Below are 15,040 nucleotides of genomic sequence, written 5' to 3'. Positions count from 1 at the left end.
GAATATGTCTAAGTGTTTGGCACACCTTTTTCTTGGAACCAGAATTCAGTTTGGCACATCTTACCCACCCTTGCTATAACACGGAATGGACCATAAAATCTGGGAGCTAACTTTTGGGATGACCGTTTGGCCAAGCTACTCTACCTGTAAGGCCTTAGCTTCAAGTAAACCCAGTCTCCTACCTCAAACTAGACATCCCAGTGTCTCTTATCATGGTGAGCCTTCATTTGCTGTTGAGCCTTTAGCAAGTTGGCCTTTAAGTCTTTAAGGACTACATCTCTGTCTGTTAGGTGTGCATCTACTTCAGCCACAGAAGTGGATCCCTTCTCATATCGTAGTATGGAAGGTGGTTCCCTTCTGTATAGAGCATGAAAAGGTGGCATGTGAATTGAAACATGAAAAGACATGTTATACCAGTATTCTGCCCATGGTAGCCACTTGACCCGCTTCCCGGGGTAATCGCTAGTAAAACACCGAAGGTAGGTCTCAAGGGAATGATTCACCACCTCTGTCTGTCCGTCGGTTTGCAGATGATAGCTGGTGGAATGGTGGAGTTTTGTTCCTTGTACCCAGAAGTATTCAGACCAGAAATGGCTCATGAAAGAGGAGTCACGATCAGAGATAATCGTCTTGGGCATGCCGTGTAAACAGGAGACCTCCTTAACAAAAGTTTTGGCCACTTGTGCTGCAGTGTATGGATGGGATAGTGGTGTGAAATGCGCATACTTGGACAGTTGATCCACAAAAATGGCAATGACTGTCTTCCCACCAGAAGGAGGTAGACCAGCAATGAAATCCATAGATACCTCGTCCCACACTTGTTCCTGGAGCAGTATGGGCTGTAACAGCCCATCTGGGGACTGATTGTCATACTTATGCCATTGACATATCGTACACGTGGCCACATACTCCCTAATCTGTTTCTTCATTCCCACCCAATAAAAATGAGAGGATATCCTATGATAAGTTCGTAGGATGCCTGAATGTCCCCCCCCTGCTGGAGAAGCATGAAAAAGCTCCAAGAGGGCCAGAATGTGGGTTGAGTTATCCGGTAACACCATTCTGCCCTTGTGCATCAGAACTTCATCACAAAGGGAAAAAGTAAGGTTTAAAATGTCGATGTCGATGGAAATGTCGCTTACCAAAATATAGGACATATGTCGGAAATGTTAGAAATGTCGAGGGGAAATATTGTAAAAATTAGAGACATTGTGGAAATATTATGAAATATGTGGAAATATGCAATGATATTTTGTAAAATGATAAAAGAAGCATTAATACATATTTCTAGACTATTATCTTATTCCCAACCATTAAATAAAGCTAAGAAACTAAGATCATGTTAGGAACTGCCTCACTCAGGGACTCTGCCTCCTGAACGAGAGAGAGAGAGAGAGAGATTGTATTCCCAAATCAATAATTCCCTCCTAGCTGCCTTTCCTTATTTATATACTGCTATTGCAATTCTGTTATACCAGCCTCTCCACTTGTCCAGTTTGTTATTTAGTTTGTTCTAATGGTTGGCTGTTAGTTACATTCTTTAAAGGCTGGCGTGGCCTTTTGTTGTACACTTGTATTCCCTTTACTTGTGTCTCAACAGTCCCTCCTCCCTTGAAAGCGACCTTGCCCTCAAGGTCAAGATGTGGAAATCTATTCTGTAAGTCCAAGTAAGGTTCCCAAGTTGCATCCTCAATTGGGAGACCTGAAATCTGGTTCGATGTGATTCCCTTTGCGTATCCACCTGAAATCTGTTATCTAGGTTGGCTCAGTTTGAACTTGGCCATCTTCCGAGAATGATGGGAGGGTGGTTGTTGTTATTGCTCCTGTTTTTGGCCATTTCTTCAATAGGAATACATGGAATACAGGGTGCAATTTTGATGTTGCTGGGAGGTCAAACCTGTATGCTACAGACCCAATGCGTTCCACAATCCGAAATGGGCCGAAGTACCTAGGGCTCAGTTTGTTCCACTTGTGGCCTGCCATTGAAACTTGCTTGTATGGTTGTAGTTTAAGGAAGACTTGCTCCCCAATTTGGTGTTGGACAGGCCTATGCCTTCTGTTGTAGGAGTCTGCCATCCATTGTTGGGCTCGATGGAGGTGGGATTTGAGATCTTGTAACACCCTATCTCGCTGGAGGAGTTGGTCTTCTACTGCTGCTACTGTTGTAGACCCTTTCTCATATGGGAGTAGGGGAGGTGGGTCCCGTCCATATAAAGCCCGGAAGGGAGTCATTCCTGCTGCACTATGATACGTGGTATTGTACCACCATTATGCCCAATGAAGCCACTTGAGCCACTTGGATCGGAATCCCTAGTTGTCTAACCAATGTTTGGGTAATGAAATTGAGTGTGCTGCCATCAGAACCGACACATGGCGCCCTTGTACCAGTCTGGTTACTCTCATAGTTTGAGAAGAAGCAAGACCGGTCAAGGCTTGCAGGGATACTTCCGGGTATTCCTTTGTCCATTGCCCCCATTCTTGGTTGTTCATTGGCTCTTCAATGTCTGTTGATTGCTCGACGTATTCGGTTTCAGGTTGAAGGAAGAAAACTTGAGGGATCTTACAGTGATGGCCCGGCCCAAAATTGCCTCCACATGCATAACAAAGGCCCTTTTCCCATTGAGCTTGCATCTCAGCCCAGGTTAACCTCTTGGCTGAGTCGGGGCCTGAACCAGAGTTGGCGTCCTTGCCTGTGATTCCTAGTCTCGGTCTGGACTCTGGTTTACCCAAGATACCTGGTTCTAGGTTCAGTATACCTGGTCTGATCGCATCTCCCAGAGATCGATTAATCCTTCTTACCCGATTCAGTTTGTCTTCATGTAGTCGAGCTAATGCTGCTGCTTCAAGAACGGTGGTGGGTTGCATGGCTTTTACCTCAAGCCGCAATTCTCCCTGAGTCCACCAACAAAACTGCCGACAAGCGCGTTTTCTGGCCAGCCTTGCACACGCACAGCTAACCTTTCGAACGCCATCTGATAATCTTGGACAGAACCAGTCTGTCGTAGCTTAGCAAGGCTTTCATCATAGTTCTCAAAAGCAAAGACTCCAAATCGCATGGTTAAGGCATCGATGAAGTCCGCCCATGTGGCTCTTGGGTGTCGTCGCCGGTACCACTGGTACCAGACGATCGCCTCTCCTTCCAGGTGTGCAGAAGCTAATGGAACACGATCAAGTCCCTGTGTGTCGTGGTAATCGAAGTATCTTTTTGTTCGCAGAAGCCAGGATGTGGGATCTCCCCTTGCGAAGATGGGAAACTCGATTCTTGTTGTTCTTGATCCGCTTCGATGACTAGTGTCATTGCGCTCTTCCTGATTCGGCACGGGTGGTGCCTGTGGCAGTCGTTCAAGCAAGGATGCGAAGCTTTCTTTGATTTTTCTGACATCAGCCGATATTCTTTGCATTTCTCCTTCCATGTTGTCGACTCTGTTCTCCATTGCAGACAACCTTGTGCTTGGCATCTTGGCTCCGATACCAACTTGTTAGGAACTGCCTAACTCAGGGACTCTTTCGAGGAAGCCTGCCTCCTGAGAGAGAGAGAGAGAGAGAGAGAGAGAGAGAGAGATTGTATTCCCAAATCAATAATTCCCTCCTAGCTTCCTTTCCTTATTTATATATTGCTGTTACAATTCTGTTATACCAGCCTCTCCACTTGTCCAGTTTGTTATTTAGTTTGTTCTAGTGGTTGGATGCTAGTTACATTCTTTAAAGGCTGGCGTGGCCTTTTCTTGTACATTGTATTCCCTTTATTTGTGTCTCAACAGATCAATAACAAATTAGTAAATGGCGATTTACTGATTTATTATGCATTTTGATGTTTTTACAAGGTTATCTGATATTTTCTTTTCTTATTTTTAATTCTGATTTATTATAAATTCTAATATATTTATTTCACACTAGTAAATAGAAATACATTTATTCTGATTTTTTTAAATAATAAAGTTATAATACATTATGTTTTATTATAAATTTAATAAACTGATTCTCCTTTTTGTAGTATTAAGATTAAGATAAATTCTGATTTCTTATAAAACTTTATGATTTTTAATACTAAATTTATAATAAATTATGATTTGGTATAAAATTTATTAAATTTATTCTAATTTTTTATATTAAATGTAGAATATGGTTTCTTATAAAATTTAATAAACATTTTCTGATTTTAATAAATATTTTAAAAAATACTAACTAGTTAATATTGTATTACTTGAAAAATATTTTATGTTTTATATTATAAAGTAATTAATTTATTCTTTTGTTTTTATATTTTGTTAATTCTTTTTATAAATATTTTATTTGAAATATTAAATAGAAATTATCAATGGAATAATCTATATTAATATACTGTATAATATTAGTATAATATACTAATATATTATATTTTTAATGTACATTAGTCGACATAATAGGAAAAACTGCATTTTTTTTTGTTATTTGGACCGATTTGGTTGACATTTCCGAAATATAGGAAATGTCAACTGACATAATGTAATTTTTATATTACCATCCATTTCCATGTCGGGGAGCCTTGACATCGACATATGTCGGGCGACATTAGCGACATTTGAAACCATGGGAAAAACCAGGTGGGACTTGTTCCCCTTCCCCATTCAAAATCTGGTTTCTGATCTTAGTGAGGCTAACATCATTAGAGGCTTCCTCCCTCAGCTGTGTCATAAATGGGTAAGTGAGCTTAGAAGCCACCAGCTGACAGAATTCATGTTGCCTTGACAAAGCATCCGCAACCAAATGGGATGGGCCTGTTTTGTACTCTATTGTGAAGTCAAAGCCCAACAGCTTATATAGCCACTTTTGCTGTACCTCATTCGGAACAGGTTGTTCTATTAGATATCTTAAGCTTCTTTGATCGGAGCGAATGGTAAAAGCTCGACCCAGCAAGTACCCCCTCCACTTTTGCACAGCCAAAACCACCACCATGATTGAGCATGTACTCTAATCTGATGGTACCCTGCCCATAAATCTAATTTGGGGAAAATATTAGCCATGACAAGCTCATCCAGCAGTTCATCAATTACGGGTATCGAGAACTGATCACGAACCGTAATCTTATTTAAGGCACGGTAGTCAATGCAAAAATGCCATGTGTCGTCTTTCTTCTTAACCAAGAGAACCAATGCTGAATGTGGACTGTTAGTAAGCTGAATCATGCCTTTCTCACTGAGTTCCTTCACCAATTTTTCTATTTCTGTTTTCTGGCAATGCGGATACCGATAGGGCCGCACATTAGCAAGTGCAGCACCCAGTTTGATTGAAATCCGATGGTCATGCGACCGCACTGGAGGTAAGCCAGAAGGTTCTTGGAAAACATCTAAGTAATCAGTGAGCAGTAAGTCACTAACTGCAATTCTATTTCCTGTGTTTCAGAAATAGTTTCAGTGTCGTTCCTGGTCAAGGTTGGGTCTGGTTGACTCACGCCCAAGTTCATTAGTATAGCTCCCTTCACACCAGTTCCCGTCTTCAAAGTAAGGTTTAACTTCTCTTGTTGAATCGGGTTGGGTTCCATGACATTAAGGTGACACCGCTTGCCCTAGCTCTAGAAACCCATCGTGAGGTGGGCCCAATCACATGTTACTGGGCCCAACTCCGTTAACCACTGAATTCCTAACAACACATCAGCACCACAAAATTCCAACGGATACAAATCCACCTGGAATTCACATCCCTGCATCTGTAACTTGAACCCTTTGCATACTCTGCCGCACCAGATACAGTAATCATCAGCTACATGGACGGAGAACGGGTTGGTCGGTTCAATCGCCAATCCCAGCTGCCTAGCCAGTATAGTGTTAATGAAGTTCAGAGTATTACTATTGTCAATTAACACTATGATCCGTCGACCCATAAGCCAGCCTATCACCCGCATTGTCTAGGTTGAATGTGACCCAGTGAGAGCTTGTAAGGAAATGGTTGGCACTTCCAGTTCCCCTATTTGGCCCGGTTCATCCTTGTCGTCGGTCCAGTTGTCTTCATAGTCTCCTTTAGAGTCGATTTGTAAGGTGAACACCTGATGTCACTTACATTTGTGTCCCAGGAAAAATTTCCCGTCGCAGTTGTAGCAAAGTCCCCATCACCTATGGGCTTGCATTTTTTACCAAGAGAGCCTCTTTAGTGGAATGGTTTGAGTTGGTGCCGTTGTTGCCCTGGCAGTCGAACCTTCGGGTCAACTGGGCAGAGTCTTCAAGATTGGTCCCACACCTCGAGACCGCCAATGAAGCATCCCACGAGCGCATTCTCCGGCCAGCCATACACTCTCATTGGCAGTCACTCAAACACAACCTAGTATTCCCGTACAATGCCAACTTGTCTCAGCTTTGATAGGGCTTCATCAAAATGTTCGAAAGACGACGGTCCAAAGCGGACACAGAGGGCTTCCGAAAATTCTTTCCATTGGAACCAATTGATTGCCTCTCCTTCTAAGTACACTGAAGCGATCAACACTCTCTGGTGGCTCGCGATCTCCTAGATATCGAAGTATCGCTCTGCTCTGTAGATCAAAAATAGAGGATCTTCTCCACTAAAAGCAAGGAAGTCCACTCTAATTTGCTGGTGATTATTTCCGTCGAATCGGTGAGCACTGTCGTGATTGAAACTCTCGTAATCATTTTCTTTGTTGCTTGGGGATGCATTTATCTTCTTACACTATGACATCACTGCTGAGATCGCTTCCTTGATCTCTCGCAGGTCGCCGAAGAATTTGTGCAGATCGACCTCAATTCGATCCACTCTCTCTTCCACTAACGCTGATCTGGTCTGCAGCATGGAGAATCAATTCACCAGATGTAGTCATTGGCTCTAATACCAGAATTGATGAGAACCTGCTCACCACAGGAGTCTTCTTCGAGGGAGATTTTGCCTCCTAAAATAAGAAATAGAGAGAGAGAGAGAAGAAAAGAGAGAAATCCGAGAAATGGCTCGATGCCTTTATGCCATGGGCTATTTATAGATGTCAATTACCCCCCTTATTAGCCATAATGGGCCATCTTGCGAGGTCCCCGAGTATACACTTGTTTAATGGGCCTAAATGGGCTATTCGCAGTTCTATCTTTATCAGCAGCTCCATGAAACTCCCACAATACAGCTTTTTTCGAAAATCATCTTAAGATTGAAAATTAGCTCAAAAAGTTGTACTATCAACTTGAGATCCCTAACCCAATTTCTATTTCCTCCTTCACAAAAAAAAAAAAAAAAAGTAAAGTATCATCTACAAACTGCAAATGTGTAATTGGAACACTGCCCCGCCCAACCTTCTAGCCCCTCACCAACTCATGTTAGTCTACCCTAGCAATAAGCATTCCAAGAACCTCAACATCATAGTGAAAAGAAAGGGAGATAGGGGGTCTCCTTCTCTAATCCCTCTTAAGGTTTGGAAGAAGTCCACCATAGTTCCATTCACCAATAAGGAGTAATGATAGGTCTTAACACATCCTCTTATCTATTTATATTATCTCTCCCCAAATCTAAATTCCTCAAAACTCCCAACAAAAAGGACCAATCCACCATATCATAAGCTTTCTCCAAATTCAACTTACAAACAAAGCCTTTCCTCCCAAATCTTTTGAAATCCTCCACACATTCATTAGTAATTAGGATTTAGTCAGTGATTTGCCTACCCCTTACAAAAGCAGCCTAATTTGGAGAGATAACAAGAGAGAGAGCAACTCTGATCCTCAAAGATAGGACCTTAGCTATAATTTTATAAAGACTGGTTACCAAGCTAATGGGTCTAAACTCACAAGGATGTGCTGAATCACTTTTCTTTGGCACCAAAGCAATGAAGGTCGAATTGAGGCCTAGATTAATTACTCCTCTTTCATAATACTCCTCAAACACTCCTAGCAAATCTTCTTCCAAAATGTCCTAGCAATCTTGGCAAAATGCCATTGTGAAACCATCTGGTCCTAGAGCTTTGCATTTATCCATGGAGTAGACAGCCTCCCTAATTTACCCTGCTCAAATCTTCTCTCCAAACAGTTCTTCATTTCATCCAGGATCGTCAGCAATCAAGCCCCTCAAGCCAAACTCTTTCCCTCAAAGGTCTTCTGTAGATTGATCTAAAATGTTCTTTAAAAGGCCCCTGCTATCTCATTCTGATGTGTTAAAGAAACCCCATCAACTACTAATATTGAGATATTATTCCTTCTCTTCCTTCCAACAGTCAAAGCATGAAAAATTTTGGTATTTCTGTCCCCTTCCTTAATCCACTTATGCCTTGATTTCTGCCTCCAACTTATTTCCTCCTTGTGAAGAATCCAGTTGCTTCGTCAAGGACTTCCTTGTTTCTTTATCTCTTTCCTCAAAGGAAACCCTCTCCAAACAGTTCTTCATTTCATCCAGGATCATCAGCAATCAAGCCCCTCAAGCCAAACTCTTTCCCTCAAAGGTCTTCTGTAGATTGATCTAAAATGTTCTTTAAAAGGCCCCTGCTATCTCATTCTGATGTGTTAAAGAAACCCCATCAACTACTAATATCGAGATATTTATTATTCCTTCTCTTCCTTCCAACAGTCAAAGCATGAAAAAATTTGGTATTTCTGTCCCCTTCCTTAATCCACTTATGCCTTGATTTCAGCCTCCAACTTATTTCCTCTTTGTGGAGAATCCAGTTGCTTCGTCAAGGACTTCCTTGTTTCTTTCTCTCTTTCCTCAAAGGAAACCCTCTCCTCCTTTTTATCTAATTCCTCAATTTGGTGAATCAAAGATTGCTTCTTCTCTTCAATCCTCCCGAACTCCAAAGTGTTCTACTCCTTGATTCTGGATTTTAAATCTTGCAACTACTTGTGAAATCTTATCTCTTCCCATTCAGCTCTTGGGTTGCTCTCCCCCACCACTCGAATCTTTTGAATGAAACCCAGATGGCACAGCCACATGTTCTCAAACCAAAAGGGAGCTGGTCCTTTTCCAACAAGATCCTCCTTACAAATGGAGAAAGGCCATGTGATACAAGGTAAGCCTAGGCAGAGTTCTAGACACTAAATCAACCGAATGTTCCACCCAATTCACTGGGAAAAGAAATCTATCTAGTTTATACCAAATTGGGCTGGCTTGGAGATTGGACCAGGTGTAACTACTATGAAGAAGAGGTAACTCTCTAAGCTCAAACACATAAATAAATTGATTGAATCTTCTCGTATCTGTTGTAATACCTTTACTCTTATTATTTATTTCTTCAATGAACCTGATCACATTAAAATCTCCACCAATACACCAAAGGTCCATCCCACAGCCCTCTTATATCTCCCAATCCCTCCCCCATTTCATTCCTCTCCCTATAACCATTCGGACCATACAAATTTGTTAATACCCATTCAAAGCCATCCTCCACTTGCCGAAATTTCACAGATACTGTAAACTTGCCCACAACCAAGCTTTGGTCAAGGATTACGGCTTAATTCGTGTGTGAACACCACGAAAGACTTCTGCACTTGTGGAAGCCAGGTTTTTACAGATATGAGCATATTTTGGCATGATTAATTAAACAAATTGGTTAGGAACTACCGTGTAGGAATTTTTCCTAGGAAAGATAATTTCTCTCTTGTGAAGAGCAAATTGAATTAAATGAATCAAATTTTAACAAAATTCAAACCTTTAATGGACAAGCTGTTAGGACAATACTGCAAACCATTTTTGAAGCCTTGCATATCTTATTCCTTCCCTGTTATTTTTTCTCAAACATTTAATTGCCATTCATCCAGGAAAAAATTACTGAAATGGAAGGGATAAAGAAGCATGAGATCAAGGATTATGGCCTAATTCGTGTGTCAACACCATGGAGGATTTCTGCACTTGTGGAAGCCAGGTTTTTACAGATATGAGAATATTTTGGCTTGATTAATTAAACAAATAGGTTAGGGACTACTGTGTAGGAATCTTTCCTAGGAAAGAAATTCTCTCTCTTGTGAAGAGCAAATTTAACTAAATGAATCAAATTTTAACAAAATTCAAACCTTCCCTGTTATTTCCTAAATTACCTTTAAATGGACAAGCTGCTAGGACAATACTTTAATATTACTCCTAACCATTTTTGAAGCCTTGCATATCTTATTCCTTCCCTGTTATTTTTTCTCAAACACTTAATTGTCATTCATCCAGGAAAAAATTACTGAAATGGAAAGGATAAAGAAACATGAGATCTTGCTAAAGGAATAAAAGAAGCAACTGAGAGGGCTGAATTTGCTTGAAAATACACAAAATTGAAAGAAAAATAAAAAATAAAAAGAAAGAAAATGAACGAAGGTTTGTATTTCCTTAAAGATGTTTGATTCACAAGAAAAGAAATTCTTTAAAAACTTGGCTGTTAGTTGGCCATATCCAGTCTACCCCTCTCAAGGCCCCAGATGGTTGGGAGCAAGTCCACCAATGACCATCTCTAACCAGCTAAACTTTTGTTCTAAGACTTTCCTGATAAACTTTGAAATTTTTCTCACATTTTCTGAGCAACCAAACATAGCCTAAAGAAAATCAGATATTCTCCCAGGCTGGCCATTCACCTGTCTTGTATAATGAAAAAGAAACTAAATTTTCAATATAACATCAAAAGAATGTCAATCCCCAAAAACAAGCATTGAAATACTAAATATACCAGTTAAAAGTTAAAACAGTTTGGAATTCTTACCTGCACAAATGTAGAAACTGAGAGAAGAGGTTTCTCTCCGACCTTCTGATGCCTTGCCTGCAGGGTTATTCAAAATCATAACAATATAAGCATCATACCTAGATTCCTAGAATATCAATAGATGCAAAAGGCAAAGTGTTTATTCAGTTAAGGCAGAATCATGACCCACTCCTAGATAATTTTCAGCACATTAATGAGGAACCAAAAAGTTTAGGAAATCCCACTCCCAACCATAAGCACACACATAGACAAGAATAAAATAAACACATTAGAAATACGTACATAACATACATCTGATGTGTATAAACATCTACTATTAAATCCACCGAATCATTTTAGAAACCAATTCATTAATGAATATCAAATTAACAGAGTAATCCCTAAAATTTCCATGTTATAGTTTACTGATAATTCATATTTTATGTGATGCATCCAAGGAATAGATAGCTATGCTTGGTCATGTGGAGTGTACTTCATGCAGTATTATGGGGGTCTAGGAGGAAAGGCCTACATGGTAGTCAACAATAAAGATAGCTCTCTTTAGAGAGCAAAAGAGATGATCAGTTCACCATCCAAGTTTGGCTGGATCTCTAGCAAGGACATGGATAACTAGAAATGAATTACTTTGGGGGACACCAGATGTGGGGTGAGGTTGCTATTCTGATTTATGTTTAAGTGATGTGCAGGATGGCCAGCCTTGGTTAAGTTTTTCTGCTGCATCTACATTGCATCTCATCTGAATGTTGGGTTATGTTTTTCCTGTGCTAATAAAATAATGTGATTTACTGTTGCCGATCAAAAAACCATCCAATTTATCCATTGAGTATTGACTCAATTTGTTCCTGAAGTAGATATATCTCCATTATTCTTCTGAATTCTGATTTTACCCAATTCATGATCATCCATGAAGAAAATTGGTAGGGAATCATAAAAAAGCAGAAAAGAACACCAGTATAAACTGCTAAATGAAAAAGAAATTAATATTACCTGAAACAAGAGCATAATGATTGCAAATAAAACCTTTGCAGCCTCTGTTAAAAAGTTAACACTGATAGGACTAAACTTGAAACTTCCATCCACTTTAGACATATAAACCAAAATAGGCTGCACAAGAACCACAACAACAATATTAATTGCTCTAAAGTGTATAAATAAGAGTTATTGGCAGCAAGATCAAGTTGTTGTGCACATAAACATAATACCAGAAAAGTCTACTAGCGCTTCTAAAATAATTTTTTTTGTATACAAAAATAATTTTGTGATCTACAGCATGACTGGTGAATTTTCCAAGTTAACCGGAAGGACAAGTTGCACAAAGTAAAACTTGGAAAAGCCAATCATTAACAATAATTGACCCACTGAGGATTTTTTTTAGAATAGCCCAAATTGTTGTCCGAATAAAATACAATTTACACAGACAGTAGGATCTTGAAAAACGAGTTTTAGAGCTATCCTCTCCCCAATGTAAGATAAAAAAAATGGGTAGACTAGCAAAAGAAAAGTTCATGTCGGTCATGGTTTACTCTATTATCTTTAATGGGAAAATAAGATGAAAAGACAATCACCTGTAGACCGACCAAGATGCAATCCCCAACAACCAAAAAGACATTGAGGGCACGGTACTTTGATGATATCTTGCTCCTGTGCCGGTCATATGCCCTTGACACGGTCCTTGTGGTTGGGGAGACCAATTTGGCGTGGCAGACACTGCATTCTATCATCCCGTTCTTCATTTGCCGAAGTCTCGAAGTTTCAAGAAGTATTAAAATTGTATCTACAATGCACGAAGGTGGACAGGTAGAACTAGAGCATCAGCACTAGGTGAACCCTAAAAACATCTTTGTAAAGAGGAAACCACCCAAATAACCTACATTTGGAAAGTTGAAATCAACCACCATTAGAAAGTCACGCCCCACAGACTATAGTTTCTTTTAACAATTTATGGAGTACATGCTTTACAGAATTAGATCTGTTTGAATTAGATAAATTAGTAGTTTCAGAAAGCTATTAGATAAAACCACAACTCCAAAAGCCTACATGTCCAGTAAGCTGCGTCCAATTGAAACATACCTCCACTGCCACAACCAAAATTCAACAAGATCTTGTCGTCAAAACAAAATATCTCGATATGCGAATCAAATAATCATATAATCCTCAAGATTTTCCTGGAAATCAAAAGATCAAATCCAAAAGGTCAAGACTTCAGTTACAAAACCGAGATCTTGCAAATTCCGAAGACAAAATTGAGCTTCCTCAACAGATTCAAAAAACTAGATGCCTAGACAGGTACAATCAAATCAAAACTCCTTTAAGCACTAAAAAAAATCTCTGTCGGCATGCCCCAACCCACAATCCAAGCACCAAACAGCCGACATTCACAGCCTCCCAGTGAGATTCAAATACCTGGGGCCATGAATTCACCAAACATCGATACGATTCGAGGAATTGGCCCGGCAAAAAAGGGACAATTCTTCGATCTGGTCCAAAACTCAAACAAAGAGAAATAACCGGTTTGGGTACTCAGGTTCAGCTATGGAGATCCAGAGATGCGAAGAATCTGCAGAGAGGGCGTTTGAGCAGTATAATAAGCCGAAACGTTTGCTTCCAGTTCCTCTTTGTATCTTTTTATTCTTGCTTCAATTTTGGAATCCAGTGTTCTTGCGCGTTTTGCATTTGGAGGGCAGATTGTATATATCTTTTTGCATTTTTCCCGTGTTTATAATTTGTAATAGTCTATTCTTGTCCCTGAAATGCCCCATATTTTCTATTGGATTTACTAATGAATCCTATAAAATTCCTTTAATCATATTTATTTTTCAATAAATGAATAATATTGATTTATTTTTATTTCTTTTGAAGAATTACACAACTGGGAGACCTTACCAACCAGTTGGTTGGCACTTTGCAATTAATAATGCTTGATTCGTGATATATGAATATCAGTTTAATTTTTTTGGCGATTGGATTATACCGTTGGTTATTAATTTCTTAAAGGTATGGTACCTTTTCGCTATCATAGTCGGATTATGGGCCTATGGGGTTTTCAGATGCTAGTCTTGTGGCCTTGATACCTGTTCTCCTAACTTCAATAGGACCCTTCCTGGTGGCGGGTCCTAATCCTTCCACCAAAACAAAAAAAAAATCCTTCCTTCTACAGTAAAAACGTCATTTGGTAAGTTAATTCCTTCGATAAATCCTTCTCGAGTCTTTTGACCTATAGGGATGCATATGGGTCGAATCTAATTCAAAGTTTGATTCTATTTTTGTCGGATTAGTATATCTTATTTTGGATCTTCAGATCGGCTAGATGAATCGGATCTCATTAGATATTGGATTGGATTTGGATTACCCTTATTCAATTTAAAAGGATTTGTTATTTATATTGTATTTTTATAACTTTTTTATATTACTAGTAAACATGTACATACATATGCACATGATAATATCTCAAAGATAAAACTATTTATAATTCATGGACGATTTTTTAACGGTTATAAGTGGACAATTTTTTAACAGTTATAAGTGGGTAGTTTCTTAACTGTTATAAGTTGACAGTTTTTTGAGTGAAAATAAATGACATATATGCCATTTTTTATGCCCGTTGTATGTTGCTTATATAAGGGGTACAAATTTATAATGAAAAGTCCAAAAAATGGGGTAATTCTCTCTTTTATGAGTAGTATAAATGGGTAAAATATAAAAACCTTCCCTAAAATTTTTGATAATAATAAAAACCTCCTCTTTAGTTTCAGTTTAACGAACAGTTCCCCTGAACTTTTAAAAAAGTCAACAAAAACCTCCCTTCCATCATTACTCCCTATAGAAAATGTATAAAATTACAAAATTACCCCTGACTAAATCGTTAGGGCATTTTTTAAGCTTCTTGCATTGGAACCTTTGGAGTTACAAACCAACACCACTCATCCGCATGTATGGTCTAAGACTATTACTTATTGATATTGAAACAGATAGATGAGGTATGAATAAAAGGCGAGAGAGACGGAGAGAGAGTTTCAGAATTTGGACGAACACAGAATGATCGATGAAAAAGCTGCAACACTAGGCTCATGCAAATGAAAGTTCAAAGAACTAAACTAACTAAACCAAAGGAAGAATCACGCTCTCAGTTAAAGAAACTCAATTCCCAATTTGTTAGAAGCAAATCATCCATCATCAAGTACATATGCTAAAAGAATATATAGAACGAATTATCATCTTTTCAACATCATCAGGATCATCTCTAAAAAGAACATTGTAACTATCTCAAACTCAAAGAAGTTTTCTCTTCACAGTGTACCCGTACTTGTAGATGTTATCTTGGTGTTTGTTGTAAACAAAACCCAAGAAGCTAAATATACAAGCGCCAATGATGAGTCCGATGGCTATTCTGGCCTTGTTTTAATTTTATAG

At 39.1% G+C, this 15,040-nt stretch overlaps 1 protein-coding gene across 4 annotated transcripts in view; it reads right to left on the bottom strand.

Annotated features, from left to right (window-relative positions):
- LOC104586080 (CMP-sialic acid transporter 2-like) overlaps positions 1-13,342 on the bottom strand; it is a 65,609-nt gene extending 52,267 nt beyond the window's left edge. The window contains exons 1-6 of one of the 4 annotated variants that reach the window (XM_010243193.3): positions 13,034-13,294; positions 12,701-12,795; positions 12,502-12,599; positions 12,196-12,404; positions 11,618-11,734; positions 10,631-10,687 (exon numbers count right to left, since the gene is read on the bottom strand). In XM_010243193.3, the coding sequence (XP_010241495.1) occupies positions 10,631-10,687; positions 11,618-11,734; positions 12,196-12,363 (342 nt within the window). In that variant the 5' untranslated portion in view covers positions 12,364-12,404; positions 12,502-12,599; positions 12,701-12,795; positions 13,034-13,294. The other 3 variants (XM_010243194.3, XM_010243192.3, XM_088894313.1) reach the window with 3 other exon arrangements.
- Between the last annotated feature and the right edge of the window lie 1,698 nt (positions 13,343-15,040).

This window comes from Nelumbo nucifera, chromosome 1 (assembly GCF_055504915.1).
Source record: "Nelumbo nucifera cultivar China Antique chromosome 1, China Antique-T2T, whole genome shotgun sequence".
NCBI classification, from domain to species: domain Eukaryota; kingdom Viridiplantae; phylum Streptophyta; class Magnoliopsida; order Proteales; family Nelumbonaceae; genus Nelumbo; species Nelumbo nucifera.
Note: the sequence above shows the minus strand (reverse complement) of the source record. Positions and strands in the feature narration are given on the sequence as shown.